Source organism: Bacillus rossius, chromosome 16 (genome assembly GCF_032445375.1).
Source record: "Bacillus rossius redtenbacheri isolate Brsri chromosome 16, Brsri_v3, whole genome shotgun sequence".
NCBI classification, from domain to species: Eukaryota; Metazoa; Arthropoda; class Insecta; order Phasmatodea; family Bacillidae; genus Bacillus; species Bacillus rossius.
Genome location: NC_086343.1, coordinates 33561142 through 33573711, shown reverse-complemented (window position 1 = coordinate 33573711; position 12570 = coordinate 33561142). Strand labels below are relative to the sequence as shown.

At 38.8% G+C, this 12570-nt stretch overlaps 1 protein-coding gene across 8 annotated transcripts in view; it reads left to right on the top strand.

Moving 5' to 3' along the window:
- The window catches only part of LOC134539976 (obscurin), a 570520-nt gene that overhangs the window by 350992 nt on the left and 206958 nt on the right, over positions 1 to 12570 (top strand). For 6 of the 8 annotated variants that reach the window (XM_063382379.1, XM_063382380.1, XM_063382378.1 and 3 more), the window contains 3 exons: positions 909 to 1130; positions 4617 to 4862; positions 7373 to 7514. In XM_063382379.1, the coding sequence (XP_063238449.1) occupies positions 909 to 1130; positions 4617 to 4862; positions 7373 to 7514 (610 nt within the window). The remainder of the gene's footprint in view (positions 1 to 908; positions 1131 to 4616; positions 4863 to 7372; positions 7515 to 12570) is intronic. The other 2 variants (XM_063382377.1, XM_063382382.1) reach the window with 1 other exon arrangement.

The following is a 12570-nucleotide window of genomic DNA, read 5'->3' as shown; positions in this document are numbered from 1 at the left end:
CTTTATGCCGTCAGTTCAAGGGTGCATGCCAAGATGGAGACTTATTATTTTTTTTATGACTTAAGATTGTGGCTGTTATATCAGGACAGATTTTATATTTCTTCTCATGTTTAGCGATAGTATTTGGTTAAAGTATTATAATTATAAACTAATTATATCCATTAATCTGAATTAATACAACAGCTGTTATTATTGTATTTTCATATCAAAATATTTGCAATGCAATATATTTTTGTAGCTGACCTGATTTGTAGAGACTTCAAATTTATTCATAAATGGACCAAATTTACACTCATTTCATAAATTTATTCAGCCAAAAAATGTTAGAAGTATTTTATACTTATTTTCCAAAGCTGGTTCAATGTATTAAATACCTTTAACAGCATTCCAAATATACTACAAGCAGATGGACCCACACTCAAAAAGATAGCAAATTTGTATACATCCCTAAAACAACTAGGCTCTCTCAATGTTGCGTGTCTTTATACAAGTTTAGTGATTTTTAAGCAGCTTTTTAAATTTCAACAACATATGCGTGCAATATAATAAGAATTGAAAATTAAAAAAAGTAACAGAGCAAAAAATCACCTAGATGTCAGTTCATTTTAAGAAGTGGTCATTGGTATTAAATATCTTGGTGTTCTAATTTAAAGTCGTTCACTCACAATGATTCAGTATGACTTTAACGAAATTTGTTGTTTGAAAATTTTTTGCCTTTAGCTGAAGAGCCAATGTTAACTAGCAAATGCAGGTTTTGGATGGCTATTATCAGACTCCAAGAAGCAAGTGAATGAGCAGGTTCCCGGAGGTTGCGAGTGTGCACGGGGCACCGAGCGACAGGAAGAAGTGCGCTCCCAGGAGACCAGAGCGCCGGCGAGGGGAAGCTGCAGTGTTGTTTGTCTGCACAGAGTACTCGTCCGTGAGCGGCAGTGAGGAGGTCTACATGGCGTCCTCCTCGAGCGTGTCGGGGTCTAAGAGGGTCTCGTTCTCCTCGTCCGCGGCCGCCTCGGAAGAGTCGCGTCGCGCGGTGGATGGCGCAGAGGCCCGCGGTGTCTTCAAGATGATCCAGTCGTCGTCGCTCGACGGCAGGCCCGTTTTCACTAAGACCATTGAGGGCTCGCACCTCGAACGTGAGTCTCCCGTGTGGTCGTCCTGCTCCTCACTTGTGCCCCCCACCCCTCGCCCGTCCGTCGTCGCGCCGACAGTGTCCTCGTGAGCGTGAACCAAAGCGTATTCACTGCCTCGTGTCGGTTACGGGTACATTTTTTTGTCTAGTTTTTGTCGTAATTTTCAACTTTTTTTTTTCCATAGATGTGGTACTAGTACTCACACAGAAACACAACCGTAAACAAAAACTGTAAGTAAGACTCACAGAACCTCAAATACACTGCTTTTTGAATATCAAGCTTTTTTTTCTACACTGCAATGCTTGCTTTAAACGCAGGTTGCTTTCATATGATTTTTTTTAGTAGCCGCAACTTTTTAATACAGCAGAAGCCTACAAAAGATCAATTTTTTTAGCTACACATTTTTTTTTTAAAATATAAACTCTTTGTGATTATTGGAATACAAAAATATTTTTGAATGACATTTTTCTTTTTTTTATTGTTGTTTGCAAATAACCTTTTTCTTATTAATATGTGGTTTATCATAAAAAAAAATATTTTTGTCTTTGTGGATTGATTTCAGTATATTTTGAGCTGTTTTTCCTTATATCAAAATGATTTTCATTTCAGTGTTGATTGATAAATTTCTGGTTAAGAGAAAAATTGTGCAACAGTTTTTTAAGTTTGTTATATCATAATTTTTATTTAATTCACATGAAAAACTGGGTGGTGTTTGAGTGCTCTATGGTAAGATAAACTACATATTAAATCACTTCAAATACATTAGTATTTTGTAGTAGCATTACCTTGGTATATTTAGTCTATCTTTCGCTCTCTCTCTTTCTCTTAGTTCTAATTACCTTTTACATCATATTTTTCGAAATTGTAAATGTAACATTTTGTGTTGTGACATGCATGTATTAAATGTAAGATACTAACAAATGTTACATAACTAGTGGTGGAAACAATATATATTTTTGGGTAAAGGAAGGGGGATTTTTGGAAAGAAAACAAAAAAATATATATAAAATTTGAAGAGGCATACCTATTCAAAAAATCTTACATTAATATTGACACTAACCCACTGACATGTGAGCCTACAATAGTAGCTGTAGGCAACATGGCTTCTCATAAGGTAACATACTGTCTTCACTAATGTTTTTCAAATTTTTTCATAATTTTTTTGGGGGGGAGGGGGAATTATTCCCCTATCAACCCTCCCTACCCCGCAACACCCCACTGTTACCTACAGTTCTCAAACTGTTTGAGTATGAAGTTTTGGCTGTATGTGAGCAGTTTATTTTCAGATTTCATTATTACGCCACCTTAAGTTTTCTTTTAATGTAATAATCATAGCCAGCTCATCTACCAAAAGAAGTGATTTGAATTTTGGTTGATGAATAATGTGTGATAGACATAATGACTTTGGGTTTTGTTTGTAAGTGAATGCTTGCGTTTCCTATCATCATTGCTGATGATTTTGCAAGTATTAAGCAGCTCCACCTGTAATAGTCAATCAACAAACAGCACACTTCAGAATAATCTTTTGTTTGCAGATTGCTCTCGGTGGCATTTCTGACCCTTATTAGCAGAACAGCTTGTGTAATTGATCACCACTAACAGATCAAATGTTTCCCGAGCAAAAAATCCATTATTTTGTCTTCAAGCACTAGTACAAGCCAGCATTGTTTAAAACAGTAGTTTTGGGCAGGTTTCATGAGTGTGGCACCAACATTGACTTCCGCCCCCCCCCCCCCCCCCCCCTCCCCCTTAAATAACTTAAACTTTGACGAAGAGTAGCCTAAATATTCATCTTGAACAGTTATTTATTCTGCAAAGTTTTGCTTAGTTTTTTCACACATTAAAGTGTTAGTGTGAATAATAAAAAGTATTGTTAGTACAGATAAAGCATGGGGAAAACTGCATACCCCAACATTCACAACCCATAATTTATCGCAACTGTACCTACTATATTAATCATAATGACTAGGTATTTATGTTTTGATTCTTTATGGCATTTACTCAGAGCTGTTTGGCCTGTTATGGAAGCCGTTCAACTAGCATTTTACGGCTGAAAACTCACCCTGTGACTCCCGTTAAGGACCTACGATTTTGAAGACTAGCCTCAAAATAGCAATTTCAGTGTGTCATTTACTTAAAACATAAATGCGTTACCTACTGTGTATACAAAAAAAATTGTTCATAAATTAATTGGGGGGTTGAATTAAATTACATTAAAGTTTCTTTTATTGGCATATCCCCAGTTATTGGCACTGTTATTTTGTTTTGTTTGTCATTAAGCTTTATAAACATCTGATTACAATATGCTGATACCTAACCAATTACTTTACCAAACATTTATTTTCATTGTTCAACTGTTACTTCTACTAGTCCATTTATTGCTAGTTGTTGATTAGATTTGGCATGCTATAGTTTTGGTGAATTTTTTTGTGGTTTCAGCAAAGTTAAATTTTTTTATCATTTCTTTGAATGAACTTGCTTAGAACCAAACTTTTTTTTTGGTTCACAGATGTCTGTCTTAATGTTTTGTTAATGTTCAAATGAAACGTAGTTTAAATATGTTTTATGTAGTAGGTAGGTACCTAATGTGTGAGACTCATAACCTCAATAATACTAGTCAACTTACATATTGAAGCCATGACGGAGTTATCAAACATTTATTTTGCCAAAAAAGAAAGAACTTACAGAGATTTATGGTAAATAATTAAAGTTGCGATTCAAAATCTATGATCAAATGAAAGAATTGGAAATACAGCCAAAGTTTGTTAGTAATTTTTCTGTGTCACGTATCCAAGTTTATGCCATGTGCCTGATGGAATGATCCTGTAGCCTATTTATTAATCTTGTGCTTGCTGTTTTAATTTAGAATGTTGAAAGATCCTGGTCATAAAAAATAACTTGTGATAGGCTAATAACATTGAATTATGAATTTAAGTTGAATAAACAAGAATATATTTGTTATATCACAAATTTGTATTATTTCCAGGATCTTTCTATGTACCTACTTAATTGAAACAGCAAGTATCTTGTACCAAACGATCAAAATATACAAGATCATGCCATCAGGATCAAGGGATAAACTTGGATATAATTTTTTTTTTGGTAGGAGACTTAAAAAAAAAATTCCTTTATGTATTCAAAAAACTAACATCAATTAGGTGATATGACGGTTACATTATCATTCTCAATATGCTTATTTTCCCGTGTGGTTTTTAGTTCTAGGTGTTGTAAAAGCTCACCTTGCATCACCCAAAATAATAGAACTTTTTTTCACTGAGATATATCAGATATATTTCGTAACATCAGGGTGGATACATCCCCCGTTCCCTTCCTTGCATCCACTGCTGGATGCCAAATATGACGAACTTCAGGCCAGGCTCGTCAGACCACGCGGCATGGGAACGAGACTGTACTCTAATACTTGTTGAGAGTCACGTGCAGTGGACGAGCCCGGGCAGACTGTGGAGGCGCTCTGTGCGGGGTTCGCAGCGGGGCACAACGCAGTGTTCGAGTGCGAGGTGGAGTCGGACAGCCCCGCCTCCGTCACCTGGCTGAAGGGCAACAAGCCGCTCAACGACCGGCTGGCGGACCGCGTCATCGCCTCCTCCACGGACAACTCCAGCTTCCGGCTGGAGATCCAGCACTGCCTGGAGTCGGACAGCGGCACGTACACTGCGCGCGCGGCCAACCCCGCGGGCACCAGCACCTGCACCGCGCAGCTCGTCGTGCAGGAGCGTGAGTCTCTCTGCTGTGCCGTGGCGCCGTGAAGGAACACTTTCTTAAGAAGTTCCCACTCAGGACTCGATCATCATCATCAACAACTGCTACCAGCTTGCGGCTATCCCTCCACGATTCCTCTTCCTTCACTCTGTTCCATTCTTCTTTCTTCTGCACTATCTGCTTTTTCCACCTTCTCCTTGGTCTTCCGTGGGGACTCCATCCTGTGTACTTCAACTCCATCATATTCCTAGGCGGCCTCTCTTTTCCCATTCTCTGTACGTGGCCATACCATCTCATTCTTGCTTTTCCCATAATCTCATTCTAGTTCCATACTTGCTCTTGCTCACACCCTCTCAGTTCTGATCCTGTCTCGCCTCGTAACCGCCAACATACTCCTCATATACGTCATTCCTATTCCTCTGATCTTCCCAGCATCTCTCTTGTTTAACAGTTCACGTCTCTGCACCATGTAACTATGGTGCATAGTAAGTATTGGAACAACTTGTTTGCATTTTTAATGTTACCTCCCTCTTCCATACCAAGTCTGTCGGACCAGGTCGGAGGCTGCCTGCCAGGGGTGTCAGGTCAGAGGGAGTGCAGGATGGGCCGACAAATATTTTTTAATACAAAAAGTCTGAAAATGAATCGTAAAGATAATCATACAATATCTACTTATATTTGTCTTTTACACATTATCATTATTCGTGTATCATTTGAGATTCTTTTTACTCAATTTCCAGTGAGTTTGTGTGGCTTGCTTGCGTAGAGGTAGTGCTTTCTCCAATAAATTTTAAATATTGTAATTTAATATTGTAACACATTTTAAACTCTGTGTTTTTTATCTTTCGTGTTTCCATTAACCCTTCAACCCCTCTATAAATAATGTATAAGAAATTAAATGTACACTTAAAAATTGGTAAATACTGTACGAGGTGTTTGATAAAATTAACTTACTCTTATAATGTAAATTGATACAAAAAAAATATGCCTGTTACATTTAGTGCTGCTGAAGGTGTGCTGGGTTGTTTGGGAAGGGGGGAGGCATAAAAATGTAGTAGGTAATAGTTATAGCATAGTAAATTACAGAACCATGGAATGCTGTATTAAAGATCTTTCGCTCTACATTAAGAAACTTCTGAACAGAGTTCGGGAGAACATGAAGCAGCAGGCGTACCTGCAAACTTTCACACCATCTGTTCTGTTCCCTAGTTGTTTGTGTAAGTTTCAGTTTCACACTGGAACACATACACTTGGCGTGTTCTTATTTGTTTCTGCCTTTTTTTAGAAATTAAAATATGTTCTTCTTTCTGTATTTATACTAAATATCATAGGTACACCTAATAAAACAATGTAGAATCTGAAAAGTTATTTACAAAATTCAAAGCACCAAAAATTTTAATTTATTAATTATACTGTTTCAAGAAATGATACATTCTTTTTTTAGTCATTTAGGTCTCACTACTATTAACATTCAATAACAAACAAAAAGGTTTATTTTAAATCTTGTTCCTCAACTTCTAAATGAGTGTATGTCAATTGCGTAGTTTTTGACTCGAATTTGACTAATACTGGCTAGTTATAGCTGAAATTATGTTGAGGGATTCAAATGAATGCAAGTTGAAATTGGTACAATATTAGTTACACACTGATTTGAAAAATATTTTTGAATTAATTTTTATGTAATTTACTCTATGTATGTATGTATGTTTGTATGTAGGTATATACTTCAAGTAAGGTGACTATGTATGTTATGATTTTGATTTTGTAAATCGTGTATATTTTTATAAATAACTGATATTTCCAATTATTTTGTAAAAAAAAATTATTTTATTAGAATTGGAAATGTAACTATAAAAAATTTTAAAATCAAACTTTTGTAATTGTATATAAAAATAAAACCAATTACAAAAATATTGAAATTTAAATGAAAATGAAGTTGAGATGGATTATATACCCTGGCATATCAATTTATCTATAAAAAAAAAAGTTATCTGGCAATTTTACCTGTAATAACTACCTATTACAAATTTAATTTCAATAGAACTAAGTATTCAAGCTAAATTTATTCAGGAAGACAAATTAAGATCTTGGTTGATAATTACATTTATTTAATAATTTTACTGTTGATTGAAAATTTAAATGTAATACTTGAAACCAGGGGCACAACAACTAAATTTCCAAAAAGGGTGGGAGGGGGGAGAGGGGGGGGGGCAATATACCTTTTTATAAAGAATCATTGATCCCCCCTATTGAAGCGGGGGGAAAATTTGTATTTCAAGGTGGAAAATGGTGCTATTTAAGCAGTTTTATTATCTAAAAATTGATTACACAGCACTTTCTTTGCCCCCGTTTGCCCCCACTTCAAGGTTTCAGAGGGGGGGGGGGGGTAGGGAAATACCCTTGCACCCCCCTGTTATTGCGCCCCTGCTTGAAACACACCTTCACTAAATGTTCATACGGAAGTGCACGTTGTAGACTCGTCGTTTGTGTCGGAGGTGAGCGTGTTGGCAACGCGTGTGTTGCAGTGACGGAGGAGGACAGGAGGCAGCGCGCCGAGGCGAACGCGCCCTTGTTCCTCGTCCGCCTGAAGGACACGGAGCTGCTGGAGAACACCTTCCTGCGCTTCATGATCAAAGTGAAGGGCTCGCCCAGCCCCGCCCTGCAGTTGTGAGTACCCTGCCTCACCTCCCCCTCTTCCACCACCTGGTGGCCTGCAAGCATAGCCCGTGTGCATACAGCGTCCTTGCAGTGAGGCACTGCGCCATCTGCCCCACGGCGCATCTCCAACACTTGCACGACCACGCCCTCTCTCACAGAGATGTGCGTGGGAGTGAGGTGGTACACGATCCGCCCCAAAACTGCATAGTCGACACTCGACCAACCAAGCCCTCTCACGAAAAGATGTGCGTTAGGTGTTCCCTCATGGACAAGTGTAAGAGTGGTGGTGCAAAATCTGCCCCACACCGCATCATAGACACTCGCATAACGAAAGCATGAAAAAACATGTGGCTGGAGAAGCAGATATTTTGTTAATTTTTCTTGTACAATGAAAGGGTCTTTAATCCGGCACTTTCGGGAATGTGCTTTAGTTCACATAGCCACAAATAATTCAGTGGTGGTACATTTAAACGAACTCCTTAAATTGTCCAGCCAGGAAATGCATCTTCCAGGGGCGAATATTCTACGTAAGCATTGTAAGCAATGCTTACAGTTTGAATATGTCCTACATATGTGGTAATGCATTTTGAAGTGGCACCTATCAATGATAAACGCTTGAATAGCTAACACACAGTCTTTTATCATACCACCGCATTGATGACTCGCTGTTTGTAATTGTTAGACAGTGGACACCCCTCCCTAACCGCACGGCATCCCTACAGGCTGGCTGAAGCCGGCCGAGCTGCCTACTCACCCTCTCCCCTCTGCGTGGACACCCCTCTGTAAGCACTTGAATACAGGCAGCTGTGAGCTCTTATTGGCCAGACCGTCACCCCCTCCCTTGAATGTGCATGCCAGAGGGAGGGCGGAGTTCCGCTCAGCTGGGAATCCCGTTACCATCCGCCTGTAAGTTGACAACCCAGTCGTGCACGCTGTAAGCAGATAGCTTCCTGCTTGCAGCCACTATCAGCCGACTAGAAATTCAGACACTGCTTATCGAAGCGGGGAAAGGGGAAACTCCTCTCTAACGATCTTAGCACCATGATTGGCCTGTCAACAGCTTTCTTGTTTTAATCATGTAACGTACAGCGATTATCAATAATTGAAACGTGGTTAAAGTGCGAGATATTATAAACGCATCAGGAACAAGGTTTAGAAAATTTTTTATTTTATGTGGTGTTAAAAATGCATTGAAAGGGTAGAACAATTCCAGCAATATCTTGAGAAACTATGTGACAGTTTCGATGATTTCTGGTACATAATTGAAGATAATTTGGTAGCTTGACAGAAGATAGTCAGCCCAAAAAAAGAAGGGATAGATAACATTTCGGATGACAAGAATACTTGTTACAGACAATTATATTTTGAAATCATAGACACAATTAAAGAAAAAATAAGTCAAAGATTTGGTGATATTGGCAGTCTCTTCTTCATTGGTTTGCTCAATTTCATTGAGTTTTCTGTTTATTCACGATCATTTCCCCAAAAACTATTCCAGTCCTTAAAATTTTCTTATGGACAATTCTTCGATTTTGCCAGACTGAGAAGCGAACTTTCCGTGGTTTATTCTTCAAAAGAATTTCACCAGAACAGCGTGGCCGAGTTACATAAATATTTGTACTTGAATGATTTGCACGAAACTCTTCCCGAAGCATAGAAACTTATTTGTTTGGTTTTGACGATTCTGACCACTAGTTCATCTGCAGAAAGATCCTTCTGTCCTGAAGAGAATAAAATATACAGGTATTTCCATAACTCTCAAGGGCAATCGCGGGTCTCAGCATTGTCTATGTTATCAATTGAAAAAAAAGGTATTGCAAGACCTAATAAAAAATAATACATTTTACGACGATGTGATCAACATGTTTGCGAATCAGGGCCGTCGAAATCAGCTTATGTATAAGTAGTGACTGAACACTTTGGTTACGTGTGGTATTTTTAGAACTAAAAACATTAGTGCATAGCTTTCCTTTCATGACACAGAGAATTAAGTTCATGAGCGTCGTCCATCTTGGCGGAGCGAGTCACCACCAGTACCAGGCTCATCAAATCTGAGGGTGAGTTTACATCTACTAAGGCAGGGATTTACATCCACTCGTGATAAATTAGTAAATAAACATTATAAACATTTTACTATAACAAAATTCTCTATTCCTTAGGCATGTTAGTTTTCTGAACTGTCTCCTAGTAGTAAGTTCGTAATGATTTAGTAATTTAAGTTAAAATGGTTTAATGCATTGCTTACACATGCAATCAACCCACGCCTCGCCCCTGGCGTCTTTTACCGTCTATCTTCCCTTGAACAATGAGCTTTATCAGGGATACTTTTCTCCTCATGTAATGTGTCCCAGATATTGTAGATTTCAACGTTTTAATTGTATTCCGTGCATTTTTTTTCTTCTCAATCCTTTTCTGATCACATCATCATTAGTTACCCATGCCATCCAGCTGAGATGCAGAATTCTCCGTATGTCCATAATTCAAATGCTTTAGCTTGTTCATTTCACTCTTTTTCAAGTTCCATGTTTCCATCCCATAGTACAATGTAGAGAACACATAACATCTTATAATTCTGATCTTTAGATTTAAGCTCAGCTATGTTTTGCAGAAGTATTTCCGCTTATTTTATGAAACACATTTCTAGCCTTTCCTATTCTTGACTTATTTTTTCTGTACACACAATATTCTCATTGAGAACTGTTTCAAGGTACAGTAATCTCTCGACTATCCATGTTAATTGGGACCTAGTGCTGCCCAGATAATTGAAATCCCATTTAAAAAAAAAAAAAAAAAAAAAAAAAAAAAAAAAAAAAAAAAAAAAAAAAAAAAAAAAAAAAAAAAAAAAAAAAAAAAAAAAAAATAATTCATTTCACGGAAAGGACCCCCTCAAATTTTGTTTGCACCATATATTTTTCCTCAGTAGAATAGTAGAACTTCATAAAACTAGCACACAGAGAAACTTGTGCCTGGCTGGAGGAATGTGTGAGTAGTGTTTCAGTATACCAATCCTCCGAGACGTGCTTTTCACAGACCTAGCCCAGGAAAGTTTTCATGAATAGAAGATGGATGCAGCAATATGTGCGTATCTTGCAGAGCTGTGCCTACAATTTTCATCATAAATGTTGCAGTTAAAAACAAAGAACATAAATAGCACAAGAAAACAATATTGTAGGCATTATGAAAACCTGTTGTAATATACACATGAAGATTGCCTTCACATACGCTGCTGATTCACGGTGATTTACATCTGCCGAAGAGGGAAAGTTAACTCAATACTGCAGAAGATATGGTCGTGCAAGCTACGCACACACAAATTCTGACCTTTTTTTTTCCTCCTGTGTCCGAATGCCAACGAGTCTCACCACTCGCCGGGCGCCTGCCGGGCCGGTGGGCGGGCAGAACGTAGCGTAACAGCACGTGAAACAAACCAGACAAAGACCGGAGACTTGAAGCAGCCCCCGGGTTAGCTGAGGGGTGGGCAACACAAACGTTGGTCGGACCAAACAGCTGTGTGACAGGATGATAAAAATTGCAGAATGGCCAAGCTTAGAAGTGCGCTGGAGCGATGCAGTCATTTTTTTACAGCTTCAATTTATCATGGATAACCCGAAAACCGGATAATCTGGGCTCAGATAATTGATTCTTTACTGTACTAATATTTATGGACTTTTGACACTCTTTTGTTGTTAATTATTAAATTCTCTTGCTGCTGTGTTCTAGAAATAATTACCATAAAATTAGTCTTCTTTAAATTAGGTGTTAAACCATATTCCTCACTGACTTCAACAATACGGTCAATCAGTACTAGTTGTAAATGAGTGTTCCATTAACTTTGATTCCAACAGTTCCTTCTGCAAAAGCTGTTTGTATTATTTGCCCTGAAAAATTTTTGAATGTCATAGGAGAAAGAACACAGCCTTGTCTTACACCTCATCTTATTTCTATCTCCTCTAAAATTTTGGTTCCTTCTCTTATTACCGCAGTCTGATGATAGTACAGATTGCTAGTAATTCTAATATCTCTCGTGTCTAGCTTCTTTTTTCTGAGCAGTTGTGTTAGATGGTCATGCAGTGGCGGATACAGAAAAATTTCAAGGGGGGGGCGCAGGTCTACCTCTTCCACACACTCCCTTGTTACGTCACCTTGGTTGCTTGGATGCAGCCAGAGATCTTTTTCCAAGCTCTATCCGTTTCATTTACGTCTCGCCCGAATATTAAAGGTAAGTGTATGAATGTGTATTGTATAACATCGGCGGCCGGGTGCGCCCTCCCCTTGCCAAGAACCATGCTTGGTTTTGGGCTGCCCTGGTCAAGGGGGGGGCGCGCGCCTCCTGCGCCCCCCCCTATGAATCCGCCACTGTGGTCATGTCTAACTTTGCCAAAAGTTATGTTACTGTTTAAAAACCAGGCGTACAGTGGTTGATTTAATGCAGTTTTTTGGACATAGGCCATTGCAGTTGTGCTGTATGATATTTGTATGTTGAACATTTTTTTCCATGCTGCCGTCGTTGTGTTGTCCATAATACTTGTTAAGTATTCCGTTTTTTTATCTTCACATTTTTATTGATTATTGGAATTTTTCCATGACAAACAGTGCAAAACTGCAATGGTGTATGTCCAAAAAACTGCATCAAATCTAAATTCCCCAATACATGAATCATTTGAAGAATGTACAGTGGTTGTTTGGCATGTAAACATCTATGGGACAACACGTTGGCAGCAAATAGAGTTTCTCTTGTCCCTCAAGCACTCTGGAACCCGAACTGCGTTTCACTGATACCTTGTTCAAGCTTCCTGAAGATCCATTGGTGAATAATCTTAAATAATATTATGATTGTGTTATCACACAGGGTTGTCTAAGGAGGCGGATACTGAGTTTGGGCGCCACCACGTGGTTTGTGGGCACGTGGACCCGGCGAGACTCCTTTCTCGGGCCGTGACGTCGCCCAAGTGCGACGAGGCACACAACCCTAATAATGCTTCTTTGGCGCCTAACACCTGCTCTCAGCGGCGGGCACGCTGGTACACTCGTGTAATGCCCTAATCTTTACCTAGGTGGGCTCTAG